General features: G+C 49.0%; 1 protein-coding gene across 1 annotated transcript in view; it reads left to right on the top strand.

Moving 5' to 3' along the window:
• Positions 1 to 5,004: 5,004 nt before the first annotated feature.
• Positions 5,005 to 14,995, top strand: part of NHS (NHS actin remodeling regulator) — a gene marked incomplete at both ends in the record, with an annotated part of 240,534 nt that continues 230,543 nt past the window's right edge. Inside the window, one exon of the mRNA XM_084302142.1 lies at positions 5,005 to 5,335. Coding sequence (XP_084158268.1) covers positions 5,005 to 5,335 — 331 coding nt within the window. The remainder of the gene's footprint in view (positions 5,336 to 14,995) is intronic.

Below are 14,995 nucleotides of genomic sequence, written 5' to 3' on the forward strand. Positions count from 1 at the left end.
TACCCACCATGTGCAGGTTAAACCCCCACTGCTAACAAATCAAGTGTAATTAAGGAGTCAGAGCAACGTAGAGGGTGGATGGATCTCACACTGCAAGGAAAACATCTTCTTTCTCCCTTATGCTTCCGTTCACTGAATTATGTTTCAAATACAGATTATTTTGTCTGCCTCTTCTTTTATCAGGGCTTCTTAAGTCATAACCATCTTTTCTACCTTTTGGTCATTCTGAATGTTCCCACTTGCTCCCACTGAGATCAAATTAACCACTCCCTCTGCATATACCACAGTCAGGCTGAAGACAGGAAATTTTGCCCCACACTTCCCTCAGCAGAGCTGTCCTGTATAAACTAGAACCTGACACGACTTTAAGAGGTTTCCCATCTGAAGACATACCCACCAGCCCTTTCCAAAAACACGGCGGCACCACCCATGTGTTAGAGCCCACCTTTCCTGAAGTCCAGCTCAGAGCAGAGGCTGCTGCCAAAGCACAGTCACTCTGCTGTGCTGTCTTCTCCTGTGGAGTCTAGGGCAAGCATCCCAAGTGTCCTGTGCACAGCTCTCCTTCTCTGAGCCAACAAACACAGAAGCAGTATTCTCTTGGATGACAGCGTGGATACTTAGACTCATCATATTATAGCAGTTGGCACTCTTTAATGTTTTTTGGGGGACCCTGAAATTTACCAGAAATTCACTTTGATTTGTTCTTGGATTTATTGCACATTCTTAACCATTATTACTTTTAAAGGCATAAATGATAATGGCATTTATTCAACTATTTTTTTTTTTTCTCCTTGATATCTCCCAGTGCTAGGAGCCAATACCTCTTTCCAAGATGTATGGATGTGAAACGTATATTGATATCAGAGGAAACTGCAGCATTTGCTTTTCAGAAGGGTGCTCCATTGAGGTTTTTTCCTGACTCGCAATGCCAGGTAGTACTGATGGAAAGCACTCAGTAGATGTGCACTTAACATGAACTTGCTAGGGAGATAGGGAAGTTTCCTTATTAAAACAGACATTTCTTAGTAATAAAACTCAATTATCATGTCAGCCTTGACTTAAGGCACATTTTAAAGAAAGTATCAATTTAATAATCACTCTTCAGCTTGAAATGTCATCCCTGCTCTGATTACAAGTAAACTCTATAACAACTGTAATTAAGAGAGTTTGAAGAAAGGGAGTTAACTTTCAGGTTTTAATTGTTTTGCCTGCACAACATGATTTGCAGCACCTCGTGGAGCCCAATTACTCATTTTGCTACAGGTACACACGCTCCTGCAGGCCCTGCTTTTTTCCTACTTAAAGCAGTGACTGAAGTGGTGGGGTCATGGTTTAAGAGTGAAGCGGTTTATGGTAATATAAATATTAACAAATACCAGAAAAAAACAGCAGCAAGATGAATTCAGAATGCAAGCTGGTGACAGCATGTGTGTGGCTGGAGAAATTCAATAGGACAGGAAAGAGAGATTAACACTGAGAAATGCTCACTGTTCTCATGTCTGTACACCTCCTCACCAGGAAGCATGAGGAAGGTCAGGAAAAAGGTTTACTGAGATTCATGGAATTATTCTTCTCAAAGAGCAGTGAGAGAAAAGGGTGCCAAGGCCTGGTGGAGAAGAGAAAATTCAGCGTCTGCACAGCATTTGTGTACTTGGGAGTATTGTGAGAGATCATGGGAGCAAGGATGAGCAGGGACTATTCCTACCTGACCACACCTATTCATGTGGCAGCTCCTGGAAGAGGTTCATGGTCTCTCACCTACTGTGACAACACTTGTATAGCTGTTTGGGCCAATAAAGTCATATGGAAGTGGGAACTAGAAGTGAGAAGAAGTGTGCCTTAGTACATCAGCGGTGTTGCCTTCAAAGGCCAGATGACACTGAAGGAGGAATTCACCTTGCTGTCCAGAACAGAAGTGTTTTGGCGAACACAGGACATGCTGTGTGAAGCTGAGTTACCAGCATTTTGCCTGACTAAGCCATTCAAACCCAGCGAGCCTCTTCAGGAGAAGTATTTCTCAGCTAAAACCCTGTTTTGAACACGGTCTTAACATGTTTGTGCTGAAATGAACTGGCAGGGCTGTGAGACCTAAATGAGCAGGTCCAGACTCACAGCAGGCTGCCCTGACTGCGCTGCTTTCCTGGCTAATGGGCTTTTATTGTTAATGTGGCCTTGGTGTGATCAATGGACGTCACTGTCCTGTCTAAGAGAGTTTCTGAACAAGGATACTTCTTGCTAGCCTGAGTGGGTACAGGTTTGGTAATGTGCTGCCTGTGACATCTTTGCTGGGAATAAATATGTGATACACTTTGGGGGGGGAGCATTGGCGATGACAGATGCCACAGCATGGTCAAAAGGCCACAACTTCATTAATATGATGCCTAAAGGCATCCTCCTGACAGCCCTGGAAAGAGGAGGAAATGACAATAGCCTGAAGCACTCATCAGCCTCTCCTCCCTTTTTGGCACTGCAGAGCAAGGCGTACTGCAGCAGGCCAGAGCAACCCTGCCAAACTGGGCAAGATTGCCTAATCCCACCTCCCTGGCTCCTGCACTGCATCAGGGAACCACTGACTCCTTCCGACCCGACAGTGGTCCTGCCCTCCATCCCTATCAGCATGACTGTCGTCTGGCTGGTTTCACTGTAAAATCACCTCAGCAAGGATGTCAGCAACAAATGCAAACTGGGGAGGGGGTGAACACAGCTGTAGCATGGGGCTAGGGGCTGTGAAGTTGCACAGCAGCTGCTGTGTTTTATGACCAGGGGCCTGCCCACCACCAGCAGCACTGGTCAGAGGTTGAGGAGGAACTTTTCTTGTACCCTTTTCACCCCCTCTCCCATCCCCACAATGTATGTGTCTCTGAAGTAAACCACCACACAATCTTTCCCTGCTATGGGTGAAGTCAGGGCCATCCACAGAAGCATCCCAACCTGAAGTCACTGCAACCAGGGTAGGGAATACAGCTCACACTCATGCAGGAAAGCAGTACAGCCCAACAGAAGGCTTCTCCTACAATAAACAAACAAATAAAGAACTGGTTCACAGGCTTATCTTTGTTCATGACTGGTAGTCTTTCTGACATGTCTCAATCTCTGAGATCTGCAGGTGCGTGTTGAAATATACTGATGCAGAAGGCTGGTCCAGGTTGGCAGGTTCATAAACGAACACTTTGGGGAATACTCCTGAAGTTTAACTTCAGCCTGGGAAGCTCTGCTGCCTGGGCTTCCCCTGCAGGCAGGGCAGAGGGACAGGCTCATCTGAGGAGACTTCAGACCTGAGGTAAATGTTCAAAATCCATCATGGGGGAGTTTTTCCCTCTCCTTTGGCTATGGAGAGAGCCTCCAGAGACCCGTCCCCTGAAGCTGAGGGTAGCCTTTGGGACTACGCTCCTCTATTCCTACCCTATTATTGAGCAGACACACCAAGAGCAATTCTGGGGCAGCTGAGAACCTGCTGAATTTGGGGTTGTGCATCACCAAAGGAAAAGATTTCATAGTGTGTGACTGGGAGGGACACTACCAGACCCCGTGGCACCTGCAGTGATAGACAGAAGCTGTGTTCCCACCAAAGGAAATGAGGAGGCTGAGAGGGCTCCTGTCCCTCCTGAGCTGCCCAGATGACAGTACCAACCAGGAGAGTGCAGCAAGGCACAGAGATCCTGCCTCTTTCAGCTTCCACCTCTTACAAATGCCCCGATCCAGTGGCTCATTGGGATGCCTGAGGGCAATGTGGGATAAGCAACTGACAGCTGCTTCCCTAAATGCCAGTTTTTGTCCCCACCCGGTGAGGGCTATAATGCTGCTTCCAGCAGCTTTGACTCCTGCGGTCCTTTTCTTGTGATCCCACACCACTTTGGATGGCTGCTGCCCTTTCTGTGGAATTAAATCATAGCCGCCCCCCCTCCCTATCCCATTTGTGAATCCCAAGCGAAATACGAAAACACCTTTCAGCGGATTATAACTAATGCACTGCGACTCCCACAGGTGGGAAGAGCAGCACAGTCTGTGCTCTGTTACCGGGGATAAAAGTTGAATCCTGTGGAAGAAACTCTGGGCACAGTGTCAGGGCACACGAACTGCCCATGCGCCCATGTCAGAAGCCAGCAGCAGGTCCAGCAAAGTTGGCTGGCTCAGATTTATCTTTGCAAGCGCACGCTGCTGGGCTGGCAGTGACGGCAGCTCGGGCTGCTTGACCACAGGTAATTGCACGCCGGCTGCATGCGGTCACGTAACGTGTCCTGCACCACGGTAAGGATTCAAGGCTGCAAGGGTGACAAGTCCGGGTCAAGCAGGCAACCAGACCCTTCCTAACCGCGGAGTGCGGCTGTTGGGGCTGCTCTCCTACGGCATCTTTCCCCGCAGCACCCCCTCCGCACGTTTTCCACCCATCACACAGGATTTAATACCTCCGTATCCCATACTGATTTGACATCCCGCCTGCTCCCTGGGCACTTTCGGCTTTGGGCACCCCGGAGGGCTCCACCAGCACCCCCTCGCCCTCTGCGGGCGGCAGCGGGGTGCCAGCCGATCTCCCCCAGCCCGGGACCCCCCTGGCAGTGCTGCGGGGGGGCCGCCGGCCGCCTGCACCTCCCAGCTCGCTGCCTCCAGCGCCTCCCCGCGGCCGACACGGGCCCCCCCCGGCCCCGAGCCCGGCGCCGGCCCCCGCCCCGCCGCCTCCTCGCTCCTCCTCGCGGCCGCGGGATTCCTCCGGCTGCGTTTTTGGGGCCGCCCCTTCGCACCCGGCGGCGGAGCGGGACGGCACGGCACGGCACGGCACGGCACGGCGCTGCGGGAGAGCGGCAGAGGCGAAGCGGGGCGAGGCGAGGGGGGCTGTCCCCGGCTCCCCTCGGCGGCGGATGCCCGGCGGCCGCCCGCAGCCCCGGAGCCCCGTGCGGGGCCGCGGCCAGGCGATGGGCGGCGGGCGCTGAGCGCACGGCGGGGCGCGGAGCGGGGCAGAGCGCAGCGGAGAGCAGGGCGGCGATCCCCGGCCGGGGCTGCTCGGCCATGCCCTTCGCCAAGAGGACGGTGGAGCCGCAGAGGCTGTGCCGGGCGGACGAGAGCCGGGGAGCCCCGGCGGAGCCCCGGGAGCCGGGGGCGGCGGGCGAGGAGGCGGCGGCGGCGGTGCTGATGGTGCTGGACCTGTGCGCCGTCAGCAACGTGGCCCTGTCGCGGATCCTCCGGCAGCTCTCCGACGTGGCCCGGCACGCCTGCACCCTCTTCCAGGAGGTCGAGGCTGACATCCAGGGCACCCACCGCCGCGTCCGAGCGCTGCACGGCCGCATCGCCGGCCTCCAGGGGGCCGTGCGCGGCCTCGACCCCAAGCAGGAGGCAGTGCGTAAGTAGCGCGGCTCGGCTCGGCTCGGCTCGGCTCGGCTCGGCTCGCAGGGAGCCTTATGGAAGGGGCTGCCCGCCGGGGAGGGGGCGAGGATGGGGCGCAGGCGGCCGGGAGGGGTGGTCTGCTGCGCCCCCCTTTGCTGGCCGGATCCCCATCCCCGAGGGGGATGTTTGCCCCTTCGGAGGTCGAAACCCTAAGGGCTGAAGCTGAAACGGCCACCCCGTTAGGCAGCAATGCCCAAAGCACCTCGTCTCTCTGCGGCTTGCCATGTAAAATAAGGAAGTTTGGTTAATGACTTGTGTCTGTGCCAAGAGTGGCCCTGAACGGCCGGGGAGGGAGGGAGGGGACGAGAAAGATGAGGGCGATCCGCCGCCTCTGTTATGAGCGTGGAGGGCTTGGATCCTGCTGCTGGCTTCTCCACCCGGGCTATAAAAGCGGTGACAGGCTGCGTAGTGCTAGCAGCTGCTGATTTCTGCTGAACATTGCTCGTGTTTACAGCAGCCTAATGGTTTTGTGCTCTCACTGACGCAGACGCTTCCCCAGCGCTTGCGACTGTCTGCTCTCCGTAGGTAGGGCTGGGTACCGGAGGTCCGGAGCGGCACAGATCGGTGCCAATCCTGCCCTCCTAATGTCTGGCTTTGAAAAAGCAGTGGCTTCAAAGGGGATTTTGGCTCAGTTTTCTGCTTTCTGCTACTCCCCTCAAAATCCCGCGTATCTCTGGTGGGTGTAAGGAGGTGGGTTTACACCGGGGTAAGCGAGAGCGTGCCCCCTTCTAGGTGGTTTTAATGAACGTGCCATTTAAAAAATCCTGCTCTGCGTTTCCCCCCTTCGGGGCAGTGTGGAAGAGAAGTAACTCTTCTAGGATCAGCGAAGCTGTACTGATTAACAAAACCGAGCCGTAGGTATTCGGAGCTGTTTAAACTAGATCCTGGGCAGCTGCACGATGACTTTGCCGACGATACGTTAACATACATCAACTCCAGGTCAGCCCGACGGAGGCTTTCTGTGGTTTCAGGACTAGCGTGCAGTCAGAGGAGAGAGCTGGGCTGTGATTGGAAACTGCGGTGAGCAGGAGGGCTGGCCGGTGTGGTGAGGGAACTGTCTGAGGAAATGAAACTCCCCGTATCACGTTCGCATCTGCAAGTCTTCGGAGCCGAGTAGCTGCGCGCACACGCTAATGGAAGCGAGAGCAGAGCTTACCCCGTCTAATCCACACGGCTATTTTGCTTTGTGGGTTCTGCAAGTGCGGCTTGTTTTCAGATCACAGTGCAAAACCGTGGTATTACAGCACAGCTATGTCATGCGCTTAATTGGAGAGCCTGGCTTTTCCCCTGAGATGATAAACGCAGAGTCCGCATTTATGCTCATTTTCTGTTTTCCTTTAAATCTTTCACTTTTAGTTATGATCTCCTGCGGTCTGGCTGCTGCTTCTCCTCTCCCCTGCATGCAGCACAGCGTGCAGTGCAGTGCTGCTGCTCTTGCTGCAGATATCCCTCGGGCTGGCTAGCCAGGGGCTCCTGCATGGTGCTGCCGTGTGCTGCTGCCCGTCCTCCCGTAGGTGTGTGTCCTGCCTCCAGCTGTGCAGCTGCTCGCAGGCACATCGCCCAGCCCTCATCGCACTGTGCTGCACGTGCCCGAAGCGTGACAAGTCTCCGCACCCAGCCAGTGGGCACGGCTCATCAACTTGCCACACGCTCTGGCTGCTCCTCTTCCCCACCCGGTGTTGGACCAGGACAGCTGCACTTGTGTGGTGCTGCAGCTGGACATTGCAGCTGGGAGCCTGGAGCTGAGCTGCACCATGCTGCAAGTCTTCTCCTCTCATCCTCCAAATCTGTACATGTCCACGGCAGCTCCTCCATTTGGCCTGCAGTCTGCTCTGTGCTCCCGAGGGCCTGATAGAGCTGCCTGGCAGGAAGCTGCCCATCCTTGCTGTGGCGTGTAACGAGAGCATGCTTTCTCCTTCCTAGGCTGACACCTCCTCCTTCATTGTTACTTTCAGCAAAACTGTGCTAATGTTTGTTTTAAGCATGAAGTGCCTACACATTTCATTCCTGGCAGCATTTCACTCCAGTCACAGGACCCATTTGTTCTCTTCAAAGCAACAGAGCAAGCTCAGGTCTGCCTTACCTTACCAGCCTCACATGAAGGCATGCTGACTTCCACATCCAGCAGCAAACGTGGGGACAGTGAGGTGGCTTCGGGGCTGCCTTTTGGTTGCTGGGTCCAAGTACCACTACTAAGAGCAAATCAGAACCAACTGGGGATTTGGGCTCACGCCACATGGAGCAAGGTGGTGGTAGGTACCCGTATCCTCTCTGTAATGGTGGCACTGAACTTGTTACGTACCTGAAGCCTGGAGGTGCTGGTCTGTTCGGCATATTTACTGAGGTTCTGCGTACTGGCATGTTAGCCTAACAGCAGCACGGCCCACATGTACATTTTTTAAGTTCTAGGTTACAAACTACTGGGCTATCTCGCCACAGTGAGATGTTCTTGGTGTTATCACGCCAACTGCAGCACAGTGATTTGAGAGTAATGCTACCAGACGTGCCCTAGATACTGAGCCGTGACATTTGAAGGCCTTTTTCTCCGCGCTTCGTAAGCCAGCTGGATTCCTGTGATGAAGGGATGGTCTGGGCAAGGAGAAGGAAATGATGGGACAGATCCATCCCAGCAGCTAATGGAGCCAGTGGTTACAGAGGGCATCCCTTAGCCCGATCCAGTCCGTGGCAGTAACAGACATGATACCAATGATACCAAGGGGAAGGAGGTCGGGAAAGGAGCTCTCTTGAAAATAGCGTATTGTACAATTTCATGTCATAATGGCATATTTTACAACAGAAATTAGGTATTGTTGCATTCATATAAAACACTGGTGTTGGATCCAGGGAATATTAACAGAAAACTGAAATGAATTAATAACAGCGTTTTTCTAGTAATGCTTATCACCGTGGCTGTTGTTTTCCTGGGGACTTTCCATTCTCAGCTTTGTTGCTATTGAAGTGGTAAAGATTTGCAAGACTGGGTATGCTTTGCTCTAAGAAAAGTGCTTGAACTGCTTTGCTGAGCTGCTGTTGGAGGGATTTACTTATGTGTTGCTCTTTTGGTTCGGGCACCGTTCGGAAAGTGTGATTGGAGAACTTGCTAGGCACAATAAAGGACAGATTCTGGGCAGTCACAAGCAGGTCATCTTCAAAAACTCTGGGTTCCTCACCCCTGCCTTCCCAGATGCTGCTGGTCCTTTCATCTTTCTTACAAGCCTCTGGCCAGCTAGCATCTTGCAAATATGAATCCTTTCCCACCCTCTGACTGGAAGAGAAACAAGGGTGAGAAATGTTTTCCTGCTCAGCTCCTGAACTAACTGCTTTGCCCTTCTGCCACTCTAAGTACTTCGCTGCTTTTCATCACGATCAGCTCCAGGGTCTGCTTCTAAAGCAGAACCATGTGGGAATAACATGACTGTTGTCAGTCTTGCTGTTGCTTCGAGTTTTCTTATTAACAGCAAGAGAAATGAGCAGTGTGATAGTAGTTTCATAATCGTGGTAACGCAGAACCGTAGAAGTGCTGGATTCGTGTGTATGCTTGGGACTGACTGCCTCTGTCTGCACTTGGAGAGACGATTCCTTCAGATCTGGCAGTCTGAGTGGAACACAGTACTTCTCAGAACCTGACGAGGTCAGCTATCTTGCTTTCTGAGTAATCAATAGTGACTGGGCAGCAGATTTTCAAGCCCTGGTTAACAAGATCATGTTTGCACCCTGGCATCCCAGAGAATTCCATGCATTCCAGGCTTTTTTTCTGAAAGCATCAATGTGTTACCAGAAGCAAATCTTCCCGAAGGCTGTCTCCTTTCCAGCAGTTGCTTGTTGTATCTTCATTGCACCACTTTTCCATTCCCAATTTTCCTAAGTGCTCACATTTAGTAATACAGCTGCTTAGGAGTGTGGGCATCCCCTGTGTTACTGTGTCCCTCAGAGGTCCCCACACCTTTGTGGTGAGCTCCCCGATACTTTTCTTTACAGAAGTGACAGGATTGAGATAAAAAGGACAGCTGTGAACTGGTTCTTTATCATTTCAGGCTCTGCATTAATTTATTCTATTTCATTGAAGTCAGTTACTGGGAACAGCCTGGCTAGTTTCACTTTTGCTTTTGGTATGTTTCTTTGGGATTTTTAGATTGTTGTGTTGTTGTTGTTTGTTTATTTTATTTTTTACACACTGATATAGTGCTCCTCTGTTCGGGTTTTGAACACTGCAGGGGAAATGTTTAATCAATTGTAAGGTTTTGGTTTGCTTTCTGCTGCAGTTCTACCATTTTTACAAAACATAGGTTGGATCCAAAGCTCAGCAGATCATGCCTCTCCTCCTTCTTGGCTTAATGCACTGAAACCTCAGTGCCAGCTGAGCCTAGAAACCTGCACCCTGGTTCCATCATAAGGCCACCCCAGGTTAACTGCTGGTGGTCACGCTTGCAGAGATCTTCAGGAGAGTACAGAAGACTTTAAGAGTAGGTGCCCCATTGTAAGAAAAAAGAAGCAAGTGCAGCTTGGGTAGGCAAGTGCTGCACTTTATCCCTGCTTCGCAAAATCCCAGGGATTTCAAAGTGCAGTTTCCATTGTACGGATTTCCTATTGTGCTGAGGCACAACTGTAGACCCCCACAGGTTGAATACATTTACACAAAAGTGTCTCTGGTACTGCTGGAAACAAATGAGAGTAGATTTCTAGTTTCCTTTAAGCCTGTATTGTAGTGCTTTATAGTGCATAAGCGCATCTGTGTGTAAGGGTAGCTACACTTCCAGAAGCATGCGCTAATGTGGTTTGGGACATGAAGCACGAGAATGTATTCACAGCTCTCTTTGTACATCGAAATCATATTCACTGGCAAGTCTTCATCGGGTGCATAACAAAACCTCCGAAGAAAAACAGAATTGTACGATGGATGTAGTAATCAATTGCCTGCACCCATCCAGATGGAATGACACAGCCTCTTCATTTGTCCTTTTGAAAGTGGAGGAGGGCTCTTTTCTGTTTTCTTTTTTTTTCCATGTGTGTTTTTTATTTTGGGGGGTTTTGTTGGTGCTTTTTTTTTTTTTTAATTTCTTTTCTTTTTTTAGGTTTTGTGCTTGCTGTCACTTATTTGCTTGTTTCATAGAGCACTACTGTCTGGTGCACTTGACTGTACTTTTCCCATTAACGCAAATAACCCGGGTTGTGGGTGTGGGAAAGTTGGATAATTTCCTGAGTGCTTGGCTTCTTGCAGAGGGCTGGTGTCAAGTTAGCAAGAGTCTGCAGGAGTGGGAGGCCAAACCATTGGTTTTCCTGTTTACCTTTTACTACTGTCAGAACAACAAAGAAATGTAGGAGGAAAAACCTGCTAACTTAAGCATCCCATTTGTACCTTGCCCATGACATTAGATAGAGCGCCGTCAGTTAGGAAAAAGATTCCTTATCTTTGTTTACAGAGTAGCGATAGAAAACCTTTTACACAAGAGCATGACCGTACGGAGCCTGGGGTTGAGAGATTTTTCTCATCCATTTAGTACGTGATAGAACATACGGGGAGGAAATTTGTCAAGTCTCTTTGGCAGAGACATAGTGCTTTCGAAGCTGTTGTCACCTTCAGTCACGTTGACTGGTGTAAAGCAGACTCTGGCATCTTTGCAGATAAAAGCAGGGTATAAAACCCTTTGTCCTCTTGAGGTCAGTGGGACCATCAGTGGAAAGGCTCCAAGAGCTCAGTGCTCAGGTAGACTTGCTAACCTGGTACAAACTGGTAACAGATGAATAGCAGGTGGCTGTGGTTTTCCTCTGAAGCCATTCCCTGTTAAACAGATGTAAATCTTCAGGAATTTTGCTGAATTGCATTTACTTGGTCTTCCGCTGGCATGGTATAGAAGGCCTTTACCTTCCTGTAGTTGCTTTCCATCCCACAAACAATACTTAAACTGATGTAAGAGATTTGAAATGTTTGAGGACTTTTGTTGCTAGATGGAGAGCCTTCCCGACAGAAGACCTGACATCCAGTTATAGCCAAAGCTGGAATCCCACCTCACTGCAGCCACAGAGCTGCGCAGTATCGTAGCCATTAATGGAACTTCCTTCTGGCCCATACTCATGCACCAAACAAGGGTCTCCTGGGCGTTTATTGAAATACAGGTGGAAACAACTTGACTCCTTTAAGATCAGTGAGGTCTCATTTACCCAGGAGTAGGACTGCAGAGAAAATGGAACCAGGCCAGTAAGACGCTTGCACTTACTGTGGATCTGGTGACATAACACGAATACTTCACAAAGCCCCTTTAAAACTCCCTGCTTCTGTTTGAGATCTTTTATAGTTTGATGTATATGGAGATGTGAGACGAGTGTTCCGGTGAAATCAGCAGTGACGTTCCCACTTTCGGTTGGTTCCTCCTGCTGATACGGGCGAGATCTGGAGATTAAGAAGCAAGCAGGCTCTGATAACTTACTGAGGACGTGGGAAGGTCATTCACCTGTTTATTCACACACATAAAAGATGGTGGTTTCTCTTTATGAAAGATGAAGGGCCTGGAGTGTTTCCAAAAACCCTATTGCGTAATTCTCAAATGTCCTTGGACTGAGGGAACGATTTGCAGGAGGCGAGTATAAATATATGGCACCTGGTATAACGGTGCCACTCAACTGCTCTTCTGGTTCAGCAGGGTAGCGCCAGCTGTTTGAAGAGCCCCCAGTCTGACACATTTCCTTCACGCACGCCTAGGTGTACCGCACCCAAATCAGAGAGCCACGAGGAACTCCTGGAAGCAACGTTAAGATGCCCAAAGTGGGGAAAAAAATACGACCAGCTCATGGGAGTAATACACACGTGCATTTTAAAAGCATCGCCACACAGCTGTGTGGTCTCCTGAATCAGAGAGCTGGGATTTTCAAAAGCTGCTCTCTCCAATCACTTGGCATCTCCGTGTAATCGGAATCTGACATCAGACTCTCCACTGGAGCTACTCGAGCTATTAGGCTGTGAAGAGCAGAAGCTCTCTGTGTTACTGAGTGTGTGCGTGGGGGGGGGGGAGGTTTTTCACTTCCTTTGATGTATTAGCATCAAGAGAGGGAGTCTTAGCTTCATTCCTAATTGCTTCTCGTCTTTGAATTTATACACCAATATGTAAGTAACTGCAAAGGGAGATAGCGGAATTTATAAAAAGTTCAAAAAGGCAGGGCTTAGAGCATGATTAAAATAAAAGATAGCATACAGTGTGTGCTGTTTTGAGCTGAAGCATCTCCCCAGCATACTTTCCATTTCCATTTTCATTATATCTAACTGCTTCTAATGCGCTGCTTAGTTTAACAACTGGCATGTTTTTAGGGTAGATTTTATACGAGATATACACCCACTGTGTTCTTAACTTGAGACTTTAAATTGCAGTATCTGTATTGGACAATCTTTTCTTATGCCTTCTTGGCTGAAGGCAGGAAGAAAGCAATAGTGATGGGAACCTAATTAAGCCCATGGTTTAATTACACCAGGAGTTGTGTGCTTGAAATGCTGCTAGATTCAATGAGTGCTGTGTGGCACTGCCATGTTAAGTCCCAGCAGAGAAAGGCATTTTTTTTTTTTTTAAATTTTTAATGGGATCACTGTAATTCTTACAAAGCCACTGTGGGTTTCCCTTTCTTTTCAGCCATGGAGGCAGTTGGACTTTGAGCTATAGCCACTCGGGCTGAGTCCCTGAGAAAGTTCGGAGGAGCTGTCTTGCTAGCGTGTGCATGTGATTAAGGAGAATGAGCATGGGGCGGTGTGTTTGTGCTATAAATATGCATAGCTCGCTCGGGCCTCTGCAGCTTTTCCCCTGCCTTCTCAAAGTTTTTTTGTTAGCTTGCTGATGTTTGAAAAGACCTTTAAGCTGGCCTGGAGGGAGGGCACGCTGAGGGGAGAAGGTGCTGATCCTTCTCCTTGGAGCCGTGAACCAAGCAAGTCATTTTGGGGAATGAATTATGTGGGGTGCATTGAAAAATTCCTCTCTTGGCACAGGCTTTGGACTGCTTTAAAGGCAAAACTGGTTTCTCTATGGATGCTCTGTTTTGCCTGTGTGTTTTGGTTTTGTTTTCAGAAAAGCTACTACCAAGCATTGTTCTCTCCAGTTTGTGACTGCCTGTGATTGCAGAAATGAGATCTTGCTGATGGTGATCAGGATAGGCAGCAGTAACTTGCTGTGATGCTGAGAGGCATGCTTTTTGTAACACGGTACGCATTTCACTGTGGCTGGTATTTAGTGAGACATGATAAGGAGTGAATTAATTTTAAGTGAAGTGAGAGACTAATTATGATTAAACACTTTCCATGCAAATCAAAATGGGCCCAAGGAGAGGGTACTGCCCAACTCCATTTCCCTCACTGAACCTGAAGTCTTGGTCTCCCCAACAGATTGCATGAAGTCTTGCACACAGCATGCCAAAGCTGAATTTTCCCTGTAGGATGGATTATTCTGACAACACAGCTTTTAGCCTGGTTTCTTACTGAAACAAGAATTAAGGGATAGCACACTCTGTGAGTGTGTAACAGGGGAGGAGGTGGGCATACCTATGTATCTCACAGCAGCCATTCAGAAATTTTGTATCTGTTATTCAACTACAAGCTCAACTACATTGCCACAGGATAGGAATCATAAAAGAGGCTGCCAGGTAAAGGAGAGAACAGAATTGCTGCTGCATTTGAAGGATGGGCTTGTTCCTTATTAGACACCAGAAAATCCACAGGGAAAGAATCCACTATAAATGCTCCAACCCGATTAAAAAAAAAAAAAATGTGCTCCAGTTGGAGCTCACATTTTCTTCAATGTGAAAGTCAGTCCTCTGTACAACATAAAAGCTGGAGAAAACCAGGCTTCATTAGTTCCGCTGCTTGCAAAACTGCTTGTTCGTGTTCCTCTTTCCCCTCTAGAATTACTGATTATTTCTTTCCAATTTTAGTCTTTTTTTTTTTTTTTTTCTTCTTTTTAGGGGGGTGGACAACTTATGCCTTGAATGACTTTCATTTTGGGTCACCCTATATTTTGCATCTTTTTTCATGATGGTTTCATTAAGGACACACCTGCGCCTTCACTGTTTACCTCCATTTTAACAGTAAAGGCAACCCCCTCTCACCGTGAGAATGAGCAGTGTTAATTTTTATGGCTGTGGTTTATTCTCTATTGATTATCTTTAATGTGGTGCTGTCTTGTTCAGTTAATAAACTACTGATAACCTGCTAATATTTAATTAACCACCATCCCCCAAACGTAACCTGCTTTTAATAGACATTATAAATGCATCCATTGTGGCTAGCACATTAAAATCACTGTTTTAAGTTCCTTTACTTTGAAATTGTGCTCTAGCTGAAGTATATTCTGTGGCAATCATCTTGTCATTACTCTGCTAATAGCCTAAAATAAGTATCACTACTTCATGATTTCAGCAATATTTTTTGGCCACTGTTATAGCTCCCACAGGCTTGATGCAGCTTGGTGCCCAGACAGAGGACAGATAAGCTGTGTTCTGGACAAAATCCTCCTAATGGAGAATGAGCAGGCTCACCTGAAGGTCTGCTGTTAGCTCTCCATCACTGGGAGGAAGCAGCAGCTCAGCTGGTGTGAGTTGGTACCCAGGGCTTGTGAGCCATCCCTTTGGAGCAAGAGTGGCAAAG

The sequence above is a fragment of the Netta rufina genome (assembly GCF_964035555.1).
Source record: "Netta rufina genome assembly, chromosome: 1".
Lineage (NCBI taxonomy): Eukaryota > Metazoa > Chordata > Aves > Anseriformes > Anatidae > Netta > Netta rufina.